The following is a 16,205-nucleotide window of genomic DNA, read 5'->3' as shown; positions in this document are numbered from 1 at the left end:
ACCTCCATCACTCGGTCGTGTCGCTGCCATTGTTATCAACGTTCTAAAGACGCTGCAGCCATTTTGATGGTCAAAAGTAGAACGGGGGCTCATGATTGTGTCGTCTAAATTATACTATAGGGGCTTGGGAATATGATGACATTGCAAAGGTAGGCACATATTTAGTAGGAAACAACTGTGCCATAATCATTTTGTCAAAGTTAGTTCAAAATAGCTAGCAATCTTAACATAAGCTAGCTAAAATCTTGAGGACTCCCATCAATCTTAGCTAGCTAACGTTAAACTGCATCTAAAGTCAATCCGCCGACATCAAAATGATGACAAAAAGTTTTCCTACTGATGATGTGCCTTTAGAAATGTCATTGTGTTTTCAAACTTCAGACCAAATCTTAATCAGCCCAATCAGTCTCCACCCGGCACAGCCAGAAGAGGACTGGCCACCCCTCATAGCCTGGTTCCTCTCTAGGTTTCTTCCTAGGTTTTGGCCTTTCTAGGGAGTTTTTCCTAGCCACCGTGCTTCTACACCTGCATTCTAGCTGTTTGGGGTTTTAGGCTGGGTCTCTGTACAGCACTTTGAGATATTAGCTGATGTACAAAGGGCTATATAAAATAAACTTGATTGATTGAATAAGGATGCATTGAGTATAACGGTCAGTTAGGCATCAGTCCTAAAACGAACCTTCAAAACAATATTGTGATGCAATGTGCAACCATTGAATACGTTTTCAAATAACTGTCCTTTTTCTGGCCAGCATATTGCTTTTGATGAACAAATCGGTTGGAAGCAATTATGTAATCAAAAAAAGCACATTAAGGCTTCATAATTCATAAAGGTCATGTTACCTGACTGATATTATCTCATAGAAGAAAATATATAAGATCTCCTAAGCCTGTGTTAACCTAAGATGTTATTTTCTGTGTTTATCCCAAAACCATATTCTTTCCCCATTCATTTTCTCCATAGGAATGGCTGAAAGCACCAGAAATAACTATTTTCCATTTTTTAGGACTACAAGCTGGCGAGCTCTATGGAAAATGAATAGAGTTATTGCAGGGTTTATGGATAAACTCTGAAAATAAGGTCTGTGGTAAAAACCCAGGTTTAGGAGATTGTATACATTTTGTTCTATGAGATCATCTTCATCAGCTAGCGTCATTTTTATGAATTTTGAAGCAAAAGCCTGTGTTCACCTCATTTATCCCAAAACCCTATTCTTTCAACGATTCATTTTCCCCACATGAATGGTTGAACGAACCAGATCCAGAGCTCTGCTCCTACTGAGGAGTGCCAATATGGCCGACCGGTGGCTTCAAAGCCAAAGCAGAGGATGATGAGGCCCAACACTGCGGAAAATCTGTCTCCCTCAAGCAGGTGGTGTTTTTGTTGTTGTTTTGCCCACCAAGCAGGGTGTTTTTATGTGGCGGTCAATAAAGCCCCACGAGGTGTCATAATACCCATAAAACCTAGCGGTCAAATGGGGAAATGGTTTTTCCACCATTTTTAGAAGAAAAAAGAAACGCACACCTATGTAGGCGAGGTGCTGGCTAGCGGAGTAGAAAACTAGAAAATAAAGGAGAGCCGCACACTCTAGGAGCTCAGATGCAAAAATATTTAATTACCAACGTTTCGACAGGCAAGCTGTCTTCATCAGGGTACAATCGTACAATTGTACCCTGATGAAGACAGCTTGCCTGTCGAAACGTTGGTAATTAAATATTTTTGCATCTGAGCTCCTAGAGTGTGCGGCTCTCCTTTATTTTCTAGTTTTCCACCATTTTTCCCATAGAGGATTTTAGAAACACTTAAAATAAGGACTGTGTTTCATGTAGGTGACGTTTTGAGAACCATGTGAATCTCTCTTGGACAAGGTGACTTTTATCAATATATTCGGCTCTATTTACTCTCAGATTTGAAAATACTAATTAGCATCAAAGTAGACATCATGTAAAACTACAAATCCCTGCAAGCTCTTGCACGTTTATTTATTAGTTATTTTACCAGGTAAGTTGACTAAGAACACATTCTCATTTTCAGCAACGACCTGGGGAATAGTTACAGGGGAGAGGAGGGGGATGAATGAGCCAATTGTGAACTGGGGATTATTAGGTGACCATGATGGTTTGAGGGCCAGATTTGGAATTTAGCCAGGACACCAGGGTTAACACCCCTACGACAAGTGCCATGGGATCTTTAATGACCTCAGAGAGTCAGGACACCCATTTAACAACCCATCCGAAAGACAGCACCCTATACAGGGCAATCACTGCCCTTGGGAATTGGGATATTTTTTTTAGACCAGAGGAAAGAGTGCCTCCTATTGGCCCTCCAACACCACTTCCAGCAGAACCTGGTCTCCCATCCAGGGACTGACCAGGACCAACCCTGCAAGCCAGCTGTGATATACAGGGTGGTATGCGTCACATTATCTCTAGCTGACACCTTTGCTAAGAGGTATTGTGTGAATTTAAAACGTACACAAGACAGTTCACAGAATTGTCCATTTAAAGAAACGCTGCCAATTTATTAATTACTACCTAGCTAACATTAGACAGTTAATCCAGATCATCATGGCATTTGTAGTTCTTTATGATAGCCAAATTAGCAGCTAATTAGCGCTTCATTTTTGGGGGTGAATGCAGGTGAATATATTGATTAAAGTCACCTTGTCCTAGAGAAATTTACATTGGTATCAAAACTTCACGTCAGGGTAAGGCTACATGAAATACAGCCCTGTGTTTCTAAAATCCCCTATCTGGAAAAATGAATGGTGGGAAAACGATTGGAACCATTTCCCTGTTTGACCGCTAGGTTTTATGGGTATTATGACTCTGTGGTACTCTATGAGAAACTGTAGAATTTGGTCAACAACAAAAATGTATGGCTTATGCAGCGTTCAAAACAACTGGGAACTCAAAAAAAAAATGAGTTCAGACCTCGTAATTCCAACTCGGGCCTCTTTCTAGAGCTCCAACTTTCCGACCTGAAGATCATTGACATTATTAAGTTCCCAGTTGTTTTGAAAGCACCATTATTTGCTACATGAGGTTTATCTGATCAAATAGAAGTTTTGTTGTTTTGGGTGTACTCAGTGGTGGAAAAAGTACTCAATTCTCATACTTGAGTAAAAGAAAAGATACCTTAATAGAAAATGACTCAAGTAAAAGTGAAAGTCACCCAGTAAAATACTACTTGAGTAAAAGTTTAAAAGTATTTGGTTTTAAATATACTTAAGTATCAAAAGTAAATGTAATTGCTAAAATATACTTAAGTATCAAAAGTATGAATGATAAAATATTCCTTATATTAAGCAAACCAGACGGCACAATTTTCTTGTTTTTTAAATTTATGGATAGCCAGGGTCACACTCCAACACTCAGACATAATTTAAGTTGGCTATGCATGTTCATGACATGAAGCTAGTAGCGTCTCTCTCCATTGAATACAGGCGGTTGACGATAACAACCTCATTGAATATTTTTAAAAGGATTAGAATAATAAGATGTAGCCACCAATCCAAAGAAAGGATAGGCGGGAGCTATAGTTCCACTTTGTGAACGGAGAGATTTATTTCGCTTTGTTATGGCGGAGAGATGTATCTTGTCAGTATATACATAATCTTTGGCCAAAGCAAAGACTGTACAGTATGGCCACAGAGTTTCATATGGCCAAAGCCTCTCAATTAAGCAATACGACCTGAGGGGGTGTGGTATATGGCCAATATACCACAAACCCCTGAGGTGCCTTATTGCTATTATAAACTGGTTACCAACTTAATTAGAGCAGGAAAAACAAATGTTTTATAGGGTCTGATATACCATGGCTGTCAGCCAATCAGCATTCAGGGTTCAAACCACCCAGTTTATAATGGCCAATACATAGCATTTTGTAATCCAGGGTTTATTGGCAGTATACCGTTAAGATATGACCATCTCTGGTCTTCACTGACCCCTGCCGTTAAATTCATCAACTGCACAGCCTCGCCTAAAATTCACGAAGCTGTCTTTGATGGCCCCTGTAGGACCCTTATCAGCAGAGATTTCTTAAATTCCCAGCGATTAATATTCTCATTAAATAAATCAATGAATGGGACAAATTATGATATGAATGTTTTATGATAAAGAATGTTCATTACAGATATGGAAGACGTAACAATAATATGTCCATGCCATTCAAAAAGCAAGCTCGTGCGTGTTTAGTTAGGTGGCCAAGCTTTTCGCCATATTAAAATCCACTTGTGTCGACTGTGTTAGTGAATGACAGCTAGGCTAGCGACTAGATTCGATCCGGCAACTGCCTAGATTATCAATTTACTGTTGTTTAGACCATAATACCAAGATCAAGATGTTTGAGGAGGCTAGTGAGGTGTTCGATAACATGTTTAAGTCCTCTTTCCCCCTGACTTTCATTGTGTTTATCCCCGCGGTGCTGATTCTCGTCTCACCCCTTCCAGCCGAAGCGGCACACGAATTCACCGTGTACCGCATGCAGCAGTATGACCTGCAGGGACAACCGTACGGTAGGCATTTAACAATGGTATTTTGTGAAATGATTGAATGGTAATGCAGTCCTGTAGTTAGCTACCACACTATAAGGCATAGCTCTTTCGCTAAGTAAACGCTCTCTGTTATTGCACAGTCCTAGCTAGCTAACGCTAGCTAACGAGTGTGTCAGTGTGTTATTGGGGCCCGCAATTCGGGGCGTTCCTGCGTTTGAGCATCCCCCCTAGCATCCCATTGGTTCCTGCATGTGGGCGCAGCTGGAGGAACATCACCCTTCTAGCAAGCCATCTTCATATGCTTGTGACACTTGATTTTCTGGATTTCCCCTGATTGCCTATGCAATTAAAATATAGGTCAAATGGGAAATAAAAGTATTATTTTAGGATATGCCAACATTGTAGTATAATTCATGTGCAAGGTTTAACTGAAAATGGATGTGTAATCTGTTGGATAGCAGATGTAACAGATATACTACCTCTCAAACTTTCTGGAAGTGGGGCAACGATATTTGGCTTTCCAAAGAAAGGAAAAAGCGGTGAACGCAGCGCTTGAGGTCATTACAAGGACAAATACCTTTGGTAGTAATATTCTACACTCGGACTGTTACCCCTTTGGTCACTTTATTTGTCTTGTGATCAGTTACAATGACATTACACTCATTAATGTAGTACTACAAATATTTGTACTACTCCCTTCACAGACCATATGGCCATTTACATTGACGTCAACATATTTGGTAGTGCATCCTACTGGAAGCTAAATAGCTCCTTATTAAATAATGATATAGTTAAGTTTGAGGTTAAAGGTCTTCTCACACTTTTGGGAAAGGGCTTGTGAATCTTATTGCAAGAACTGGGAGCTCTTTAAATTTGAAGTGGCCAAAGACCTCATAAAATATGGTAGTCATCTTGCTAAGACCAGAAGAGTTGAGGAGGAAAAGGTGATCATTAAGATAACTTCCCTTTCTCAGAGGTCAGCCTCTCGGGGGAGGAGAAGGTGGAACTGATTGAGTTAAAAAATAAACTGGATAATACAGTGCCTTGCATAAGTATTCACCTCCCTTGCCATTTTAACTATTTTGTTGCATTACAACCTGTAATTTAAATGGATTTTTATTTGGATTTCATGTGATGGACATACACAAAATAGTCCAAATTGGTGAAGTGAAATCAAAAAATGTACTTGTTTCAAAATTCTAAAAAATGGAAAGTGGTGCATGCATATGTTTTCACCCCCTTTGCTATCAAGCCCCTAAATAAGATCTGGTGCAACCAATTACCTTCAGAAGTCACATAATTAATTAAATAAAGTCCACCTGTATGCAATCTAAGTGTCACATGATCTCAGTATATATACACCTGTTCTGAAAGTCCCCAGAGTCTGCAACACCACTAAGCAAGCGGCACCATGAAGATCAAGGAGCTCTCCAAACTGGTCAGGGACAAAGTTTGGAGAAGTACAGATCAGGGTTGGGTTATAAAAAAAGATCTGAAACTTTGAACATTCCACGGAGCACCATTTAAATCCATTAATAAAAAAAAAGGAAATAATATGGCACCACAACAAACCTGCCAAGAGAGGGCCGCCCACCAACACTCACGAACCAGGCAAGGAGGGCATTAATCAGAGAGGCAACAAAGAGACCAAATATAACCCTGAAGGAGCTGCAAAGCTCCACAGTGGAGATTGGAGTATCTGTCCATAGGACCATTTTAAGCCATACACTCCACAGAGCTGGGCTTTATCGAAGTGGCCAGAAAAAAAACATTGCTTAAAGAAAAAAATAAGCAAACACATTTGGTGTTCGCCAAATGGCAGGTGGGAGACTCCCCAAATATGGAAGAAGGTACTCTGGTCAGATGAGACTAAAATTGAGCTTTTTGGCCATCAAGGAAAATGCTATGTCTGGCACAAACCCAACACCTCTCATCACCCTGAGAATACCATCCCCACAGTGAAGCATGGTGGTGGCAGCATCATGCTGTGGGGATGTTTTTCATCGGCGGGGAATGGGAAACTGGTCAGAATTGAAGGAATGATGGATGGCGCTAAATACAGGGAAATACTTGAGGGAAACCTGTTTCAGTCTTTCAGAGATTTGAGACTGGGACAGGTTCACCTTCCAGCAGGACAATGACCCTAAGCATACTGCTTTAGCAACACTCGAGTGGTTTAAGGGGAAACATTTACATGTCTTGGAATGGCCTAGTCAAAGCCCAGACCTCAATCCAATTGGGAATCTGTAGCATGACTTAAAGATTGCTGTACACCAGTGGAACCCATCCAACTTGAAGGAGCTGGAGCAGTTTTGCCTTGAAGAATGAGCAAAAATCCCAGTGGGTAGATGTGCCAAGCTTATAGAGACATCCCAAGAGACTTACCGTTGTAATTGCTGAATAAGGTGGCTCTACAAAGTATTGACTTTGGGTGGGTGAATAGTTATGCACGCTCAAGTTTAAATTTGTCTTATTTCTTGTTTGTTTCACAAAAATATATATTTTGCATCTTCAAAGTAGTAGGCATGTTGTGTAAATCAAATGATACAAACCCGCCAAAAATCTATTTTAATTCCAGGTTGTAAGGCAACAAAATAAGGAAAATGTCAAGGGGGGTGAATACTTTCGCAAGGCACTGTATATATAGATTAAAATAAACTGGATTTTATATATTTATACTACCGTTCAAAAGTGTTGGGTCACTTAGAAATGTCCTTGTTTTTGAAAGAAAAGCAAAAACAATTGTCCATTTTAAAATAACATCAAATTGATCGGAACTACAGTGTAGACATAGTTAATGTTGTGAATGACTATTGTAGCTGGAAATGGCCGATTTTTTTTTTTTTTTTTTTTTTAATATTTTTTTTTAATGGAATATCTTCATAGGTGTACAGAGGCCCATTATCAGCAACCATCACTCCTGTGTTCCAATGGCACGTTGTGTTAGCTAATCCAAGTTTATCAATTTAGAAGGCTAATTGATCATTAGAAAACCTTTTTGTAATTATGTTAGTACAGCTAAAAACTGTTCTTCTGATTTAAAGAAGCAATAAACTGGCCTTCTTTAAACTAGTTGAGTATCTGGAGCATCAGCATTTGTGGGTTCGATTGCAGGCTCAAAATGGCCAGAAACAAAGACCTTTCTTCTGAAACTCGTTAGTCTATTCTTGTTCTGAGAAATTAAGGCTATTCCATGCGAGAAGTTGCCAAGAAACTGAAGATCTCGTACAATGCTGTGTACTACTAATGTGTAATAATGTGTACTACTCCCTTCACAGAACAACGCAAATGGGCTCTAACCAGAATAGAAAGAGTGGGAGGCCCCGGTGCACAACTGAACAAGAGGACAAGTACATTGGAGTGTCTAGTTTGAGAAACAGATGCCTCACAAGTCCTCAACTGGCAGCTTCATTAAATAGTACCTGCAAAACACCAGTCTCAACTTCAAAAGTGAAGAGGCGACTCTGGGATGCTGGCCTTATAGTTATTTTCTGAACAAGTCGCTCCCTTCCTACTTGAAGTCTTTTTAGAGAGTATTAAAAACAATGTTCTCCCTCCAATGAGGGACAATGAGTCAGGGGTTAATAACACTGATACCTAAGCCTAAATAAGCGCTGCTCATCGATAACTGGCCTCCAGTTTGTCTTCTTAATAATGACTAAGATATTAGCCTTACTACTTGCAAAAATAATTAAAGAAGTCCTGGATGCAATCATTGATGAAACAGTCTTGCTTTATGAGGAACAGAGATATTTCTAACAATATCAGACTAATATTAGACATACTTGACTACTCAGACCTAATAACTGAGGATAGCTTCATATTATTTTTGATTTTTATAAAGCATTTGACACAGTAGAGCATCAGTTCCTCTTCCACTCCTTTGAGAAATGTGTCTTTGGGGATTTTTTCTGAAAAGTTGTTAAGACTCTATACAAATGGAAATATCTCTATAAAACTTAAACATGGCACCTCGATTTGAGTTAGAGCGGAATTAGGCAAGGTTATCCTATCTTACTGTATCTGTTTTTATTAATCACCCAACTTCTTACAAAATTATTTCTAGTGATGCACCAATATGACATTTTTGGTTGATACCGATATCCAATACTTTCCTTGACAAAAAAATAACGATACCGATATTTAAAACTTTAGCGGCCTTTTAAGCATTCTAGTACAGTTAAATAGTTAACACACACACATGGACGCAGCAGTCTAAGGCACTGGATCTCAGTGCATCACTACAGTCCCTGGTTCGAATCCAAGCTGTAACACATCCGGCTGTGATTGGGAGTCCCATAGGGCGGCGAACAATTTGCCCAGCATCGTCCGGGCCGTCATTGTAAATAAGAATTTGTTCTTAACTGACTTGCCTTGTTAAATAAAGGTTACACACACACACCACACTGACCAAAACTTTATTTTGTTGGCATTTACATATGTCCCCATTTACCAGTAAAACATCATCAAAACCGATTTCTTTCACTTACGGGCTGTGCTGTTCAGTCGTTTCATTCTCAACCAGAATGTCTGTGTTCAGACCTGTGTTAATTTTCTATAATGCCTGCTACAATAAGTGAATGTCCATTATGATTGGTTCATCTTAAATTTGTAACAGAAAGGGCGTGTTCATAGACGTGAAAGCCAGATCAGTGATTATTGCGAAAAAACAGCTTAAACTATTTTGATTCAATTATTACATTATTTGTGGGTTTTATGGTTGTGGAAGGCTTATATTTAGCCTATGTATAATTTCATAAGCCCTGAATTCATTAGATTTTTGCTTACTGTTTGAAATGCAGTGTATTTAACATTTTTAATTGTACAACAAAGCTTAGTTATAGAAAACAGTGATGCAAAAATATCTCCAGTTTCCATGTGGTATTTGAGTTGTGGTAGTATCAACAGCGCGTACAACCTGATTTCCCGCCTAATCAATATGAGTGATTTATTACCACTTGTCAAAACAACAGGGTTTTTGGTACAGGTGCAGTGTACAAGCTGCTTTAAAAAATATTCCAAGTAATATGATTACTATTGTTGCATATGTGTGTAGATAGTGAAAATTCAAAACATAAAATGTACTATGACAAACTGTTTCTTGTTGTTGATTTGGACACGTCAAAACTGTGTTTTGACATTGGGCTATTTATCAAAATGTCTTGTGAACAGGAAACAGTGGCGGCATAATTTTCAATTGAAGTTTTAGGAATATAAATTGAACTTTCAACATTCATTTCCAATGGTATTGTACTTAATCAGGTAAAAACTTCTGAATGATTAAAAAAATGTGCTGTGATTTGATATATTTTGATGAAATATCAGCAATCACAAAAACGAGTTTGCCCTGCCTAATAGCCTACTACTACAGCATAGCATCAATGGTGTTTCCACACATCCCTCCCCAACTGATCTGATCCCACTTGTGATTCCCAGGTACCAGGAATGCCATATTGAACACGGAAGCGCGCACTGTGGAGGCGGAAGTGCTAAGCCGCCGCTGTGTCATCATGCGGCTGGTGGACTTCTCCTATGAGAGATACCAGAAAGCCCTGCGCCAGTCCGCTGGGGCTGTGGTCATCATTCTCCCCAAGAATATGTCCACCATGCCGCAGGACATAGTACAGGTAATAATGCCTTATGAGTGGGTTTTATGACCGTTCATCAAACTAGTCAAATCAAGAGGCAAGGTCCTGAGTTGCTTTTAAAGCTAGAGCTCCTTTGGTGTTCTTGTAGTGAGTTTCTGTTACACTCAAGGAAAACTGTCAGTCACAACACTCCCTCCTTATCAGTTGTAACTCAAAGCAAAACTTGAAAAACCAGACTTGCTGGAGTGAAGTAGGCCAAAATGTCCAAATGTTATGCTGTTTCATATTCACACGGCTGCCCTGGTAGTGTTGTTATCTTGTGAATGATAACCTGGCATTCCTTATTCCTCTGTTGTAGCAGTTCATGGAGCTGGAGCCAGAGATGCTGGCCACAGAGACCATTGTCCCGGTTTACTTTGCTCTGGAGGATGATGAGCTGCTCTCCATCTACACACAGACCCTCACCTCCTCCTCCTCCCAGGGCTCCTCCTCTGCAGCTGAAGGTGCAGGACATTTACAAATATTGTGTTGAAAACTGTTGGTCGAAACGCTGTCAGAGGAAATTCTTTCTAGTGAAATTCTTTTGAGGGATTTAATGACCCCTTTTCCCCATGCCTTCACAGTGCTGATCCACACAGCCACAGCCAATGGCTTTCAGATGGTGACGAGTGGGGCTCAGAGCAAGGCAGTGAGTGACTGGGCCATTACCAGTCTAGAGGTGAGAATCATTATGGTTAAACCACTATCCTTTATCTGTTTAATGCTTTATGTAGCTCTGTGACATTTAATCCAGACATCCACGTTAGTGTTAATGGGTGACATATTTTATGATATTAGGCTACCAGTGGAGCAGTACTCACATTAACACACTGCTCACACGTAAGGTGCTAAGTGATTTAGAAGCAAATAACGGGTTAGTTTTCTTAACCTTGTGTCATTCTTGGGTCTATATGATATTCTAGAGTGTGTGTGTGTTGAACTAAGGTAGGTGTCAAACCCAGGGAAATAATGGATTTAGCCCTGTAGTAGGAGATTAGGCGACTCCAGTAAATTTCCTGAGTCCGCAAGTGTTCCTTTCTACCTAATGCATACGGTCACCAGTCAATGGCATTGTTTCACATAATGGGTTTAAGTTTAAAATCACCCTCCCGGATCCGGGATCCTCCTCATCAGAAACGCTGACTAACATAGCCTAGCCTAGCGCCACAGGGAATATCATATAATATAATTTCATGAAATCACAAGTCCAATACAGCAAATGAAAGATAAACATTTTGTGAATCCAGCCAACATGTCCGATTTTTAAAATGTTTTACAGCGAAAACACAACATATATTTGTTAGCTCACCACAATAGTCCAAAACACAACGCCATTTTTTCACCACAAAGATAGCTTTCACAAAACCCACAAATAGAGATAAAATTAATCACTAACCTTTGAACAACTTCATCAGATGACAGTCTTATAACATCATGTTATACAATACATTTATGTTTTGTTCGAAAATGTGCATATTTATAGCTACAAATCCTGGTTTTACATTGTGAACATGGTGCAAAAATGCTCCAAATTGTCCAGAGAAATGTTGGAGAGTCACCTAATCTAACAGAAAATCTCATTATAAACTTTGCTGAAAAATACATGTTGGACATATAATTAAAGATACACTGGTTCTTATTGCAACCGCTGTGTTAGATTTAAAAAAAATAACTTTAGTAAAAAGCACAGCATACAATAATCTGAGACAGCGCTCAGCCATTCTCCGCCATGTTGGAGTCAACATATTCAACAAAAATACGAAATAACATCATAAATATTCTCTTACCTTTGAGGAACTTTCATCAGAATGCAGTGCCGGGAGTCCTAGTTCCACAATAAATCGTTGTTTTGTTTTAGAATGTCCATTTCTTCTGTCGAATTAGCAACTTTGGCTAGCATAGTGGGGCTCACGTGTCCATGAAAGTTTGGCGCATGGAACGAAAAATTCCAAAAGTCATAATAAAAGTCGAATAAACTGGTCAAACTCAGTTGAAAATCCATCTTTAGGATGTTTTTCTCGTATGTATCCAATGACGTCCCAGACGGAGCATTTCTTCGTGTCTACCTAAGGCATTGCAGACAACGATATGGTGCACCCAGGTGCGCAGCAAAATACTGTCAATATGGCTGACCTGTCACTCCAAAAGCTCTCATTCGGTCCCACATCAGGCTAGACACCTCATTCAACGTTCTACTGCCTGTTGACATCTAGTGGAAGGCGTATGAAGTGCATACATATCCATAAATACAAGGCAATTGAATAGGAGCAGCCCTTCACAGAGACCCATTTCAGAATTTTCACTTCCTATTTGGAAGTTTGCCTGCCAAATGAGTTCTGTTTTACTCAAAGATATAATTCATATAACATATAGATATAACAGTTTTAGAAACTTCAGAGTGTTTTCTATCCAATAGTAATAATAATATGCATATCATATGATCTAGAACAGAGTACGAGGCCGTTTAATTTGGGCACTATTTTTTCCCAAAGTGGAAATGGCGCCCCCTATTAAGAAGTTAAGTCCTTGTGGTAGGTATTCCATGCCTGTCTTTGTTGATGTCTTAAGTCTCACCCTTGGCTACATACTTTACTTTCATATAAGATGACAGCAAATGTAGTATTTTATTAGGATCCCCATCAGCTGTTGCTAAAGCAGCAGCTACTCTTCCTGGAGTCCACATGAAACATGACATAACACAGAACATTAATGTTGTAGTAGATTGTTGTTTCGAGATGTTATAGAACTGATATACAATATACTTTTGTCTAATAACTGTCTCTCTGTCCTCTCCTAGGGGCGACTGGCTGGAACTGGAGGAGAGGACCTGCCCACCATTGTCCTGGTGGCTCACTATGACTCCTTTGGTGTCGCTCCGGTACAACCAGCTCTCCCTTAACTGTTTAGGGCTGCAATCCCGTTAACGGGATCGATATGACAACAGCCAGTGAAAGTGCAGGGCGCCAAATTCAAACAACAGAAATCTCATAATTAAAATTCCTCAAACATACAACTATCTTATACCATTTTAAAGGTAATCTTGTTGTTAATCCCACCACAGTGTCCGATTTCAAAAAGGCTTTACAGCAAAAGCACCACAAACGATTATGTTAGGTCACCGCCAAATCACCGAAAAACACAGCCATTTTTCCAGCCAAAGACAGGAGTCACATAAAGCAGAAATAGAGATAAAATGAATCACTAACCTTTGATGATCTTCATCAGATGACACTCATAGGACTTCATGTTACACAATACATGTATGTTTTGTTCGGTAAAGTTCATATTTATATAAAAAAATCTCAGTATACATTGGCGCGTTATGTTCAGTAGTTCCAAAAACATCCAGGGATTTTGCAGAGAGCCACATCAATTTCCAGAAATACTCATAATAAACGTTGATCAAAGATCAAGTGTTATACATGGAATTTTAGATCCACTTCTCCTTAATGCAACCGCTGTCAGATTTCAAAAAGCTTTACGGAAAAAGCAAACCATGCAATAATCTGAGGTCGGCACTCAGAGCCCAATCAAGACAAAAATATATCCGCCATATTGTGCCGTCAACAGAAGTCAGAAATAACATTATAAATATTAACTTACCTTTGATGATCTACATCAGAATGCACTCCCAGGAATCCCAGTTCCACAATAAATGTTTGATTTGTTCGGTAATGTCCATCATTTATGTCCAAATAGCTACTTTTGTTAGCGTGTTTGGTAAACAAATCCAAAGTCACGAAGCGCGTTCACTAAACGCAGACGAAATGTCAAAAAGTTACGTAACAGTCAGTATAAACATGTCAAACGATATATTGAATCAATCTTTAGGATGTTTTCAACATAAATCTTCAATAATGTTCCAACCGGAGAATTCCTTTGTCTTCAGAAGTGCGATGGAACAGAGCTCGCTCTCACATGAACGTTCAGGTCATGGTAGACCTTACTCAATCCCCTCTCATTCGGCCCCCCTTCACAGTAGAAGCATCAGACAAGATTCTAAAGACCGTTGACATCTAGTGGAAGCCTTAGGAAGTGCAAAATGACCCATATCCCACTGTGTATTCGATAGGCGAAGAGTTGAAAACCTACAAACCTCAGATTTCCCACTTCCTGGTTGGATTTTTTTCTCAGGTTTTTGTGTTATACTCACAGACATCATTCAAACAGTTTTAGAAACTTCAGTGATTTTTATCCAATACTAATAATAATATGCATATATTAGCAACTGGGACTGAGGAGCAGGCAGTTTACTCTGGGCACCTCTGGGCACCTTTTCATCCAAGCTACTCAATACTGCCCCTGCAGCCATAAGAAGTTAATACACCTAAATATATTCTATGATATGCTATATTTATAATATTTTTTACTGTATGATAGTTATATTTATTTATGTTGCAGAATTCTCCTCCACCAGAAGTGAAGATGCTAATTAAATGTGTTGACTTTGGTGTTGTTCTGTCCAGTGGCTGTCCTATGGAGCAGACTCTAACGGCAGTGGGGTGTCTATGCTGCTGGAGTTAGCCAGGCTCTTCTCCAGACTCTACACCTACAAGAGGACACATGCTGGGTGAGCAACACAGGTCCACAGCTCCTCAGAGAAATCAGGCTTAATACAATGCTATCCACACGTTTCTTTCCTTGTGCCTAAGCATTCCACACCCTTTAGGAAAATCGCACTCCACATGTAAAACTAACAACTAAAATAATACACCTCTTACAGTGGTCAGAAAACAACTCTTCCTGTGTTCACAAAAGTATTTCGCTTTTAAGAGTCGATTAGTTTTAGTAATAGAGTAGAAAGGATGTGGTTCTTAGAAGACATTTGTCGATTCCTAGACGAAGTGTACTCTGGAGTGTGAGTGCTGTTTGAGACGAGGGGCCACGTTAGTGTAAATGTGTTGGCGTAATGGTACACTGGCTGTTCTCCATGGTGTTAGGTGAGCTCTTGTGTTGGCGTATTCTCCATACTGACATAACAAAGACATAACAATTATTCTCCATCATGTAGTAACCAAAAAAGTGTTAAACAAAATATATTTGAGATTCTTCAAAGTAGCCACCCTTTGCCTTGATGACAGGCTTTGTACACTCGTGGCATTCTCTCAACCAGCTTCACCTGGAATGCTTTTCCAACAGTCTTGAAGCAGTTCCCACATATGCTGAGCACTTGTTGGCTGCTTTTCCTTTAGTCTGCAGTCCAACTCATCCCAAACCATCTCAATTGGGTTGAGGTCGGGTGATTGTGGAGGCCAAGTCATTTGATGCAGCACTCCATCACTCTCATTCTTGCTCAAATAGCCCATACACAGCCTGGAGGTGTGTTGGGTCATTGTCCTGTTGAAAAACAAATGATAGTCCCACTAAGCACAAACCAGATGGGATGGTGTATCGCTGCAGAATGCTGTTGGTGTGCCTTGAATTCTAAATAAATCCGTGTCACCAGCAAAGCACCCCAACATCATCACACCTCCTCCATGCTTCACGGTGAGAACCACACATGCAGAGATCATCCGTTCACCTACTGTGCGTCTCACAAACACAGGGTGGTTGGAAACAAAAATCTCAAATTTGGACTCATCAGACCAAAGCACAGTCTAATGTCCATTACTTGTGTTTATGGCTCAAGCAAGTCTCTTCTGATTATTGGTGTCCTTTAGTGGTGGTTTCTTTGTAGCAATTCAACCATGAAGGCCTGCTTTACGCAGTCTCATCTGAACAGTTGAGGTTGAGATGTGTCTGTAATGAACTTATCCTCTGCAGCAGAGGTAACTCTGGGTCTTCCTTTCCTGTGGCGGTCCTCATGAGAGCCAGTTTCATCATAGCGCTTGATGGTTTTTGCGACCGCACTTGAAGAAACTTTTAAAGTTCTTGAAATTTTCCGAATTGACTGACCTTCATGTCTTAAAGTAATGATGGAATGTCGTTTCTCTTTGCTTATTTGAGCTGTTCTTGCCATAATAAGGACTTGGTCTTTTACCAAATAGGGCTATCTTCTGTATACCACGCCTACCTTGTCACAACACAACTGATTGGCTCAAATGCATTAAGAAGGAAAGAACTTTTAACAAGGCACACCTGT

The 16,205-nt window shown here is 39.8% G+C and overlaps 1 protein-coding gene across 5 annotated transcripts in view; it reads left to right on the top strand.

Moving 5' to 3' along the window:
- The first annotated feature begins 4,212 nt into the window (after nucleotides 1–4,212).
- Nucleotides 4,213–16,205, top strand: part of LOC129810901 (BOS complex subunit ncln-like) — a 22,614-nt gene continuing 10,621 nt past the window's right edge. For 4 of the 5 annotated variants that reach the window (XM_055861884.1, XM_055861883.1, XM_055861881.1 and 1 more), the window contains exons 1-6: nucleotides 4,213–4,517; nucleotides 9,933–10,123; nucleotides 10,443–10,587; nucleotides 10,708–10,802; nucleotides 12,921–13,001; nucleotides 14,590–14,693. In XM_055861884.1, the coding sequence (XP_055717859.1) occupies nucleotides 4,343–4,517; nucleotides 9,933–10,123; nucleotides 10,443–10,587; nucleotides 10,708–10,802; nucleotides 12,921–13,001; nucleotides 14,590–14,693 (791 nt within the window). In that variant the 5' untranslated portion in view covers nucleotides 4,213–4,342. The remainder of the gene's footprint in view (nucleotides 4,518–9,932; nucleotides 10,124–10,442; nucleotides 10,588–10,707; nucleotides 10,803–12,920; nucleotides 13,002–14,589; nucleotides 14,694–16,205) is intronic. The other variant, XM_055861882.1, reaches the window with a different exon arrangement.

Source organism: Salvelinus fontinalis, chromosome 14, assembly GCF_029448725.1.
Source record: "Salvelinus fontinalis isolate EN_2023a chromosome 14, ASM2944872v1, whole genome shotgun sequence".
In the NCBI taxonomy this organism is placed as follows: domain Eukaryota; kingdom Metazoa; phylum Chordata; class Actinopteri; order Salmoniformes; family Salmonidae; genus Salvelinus; species Salvelinus fontinalis.
This window is presented reverse-complemented; position numbering and strand designations above follow the sequence as displayed.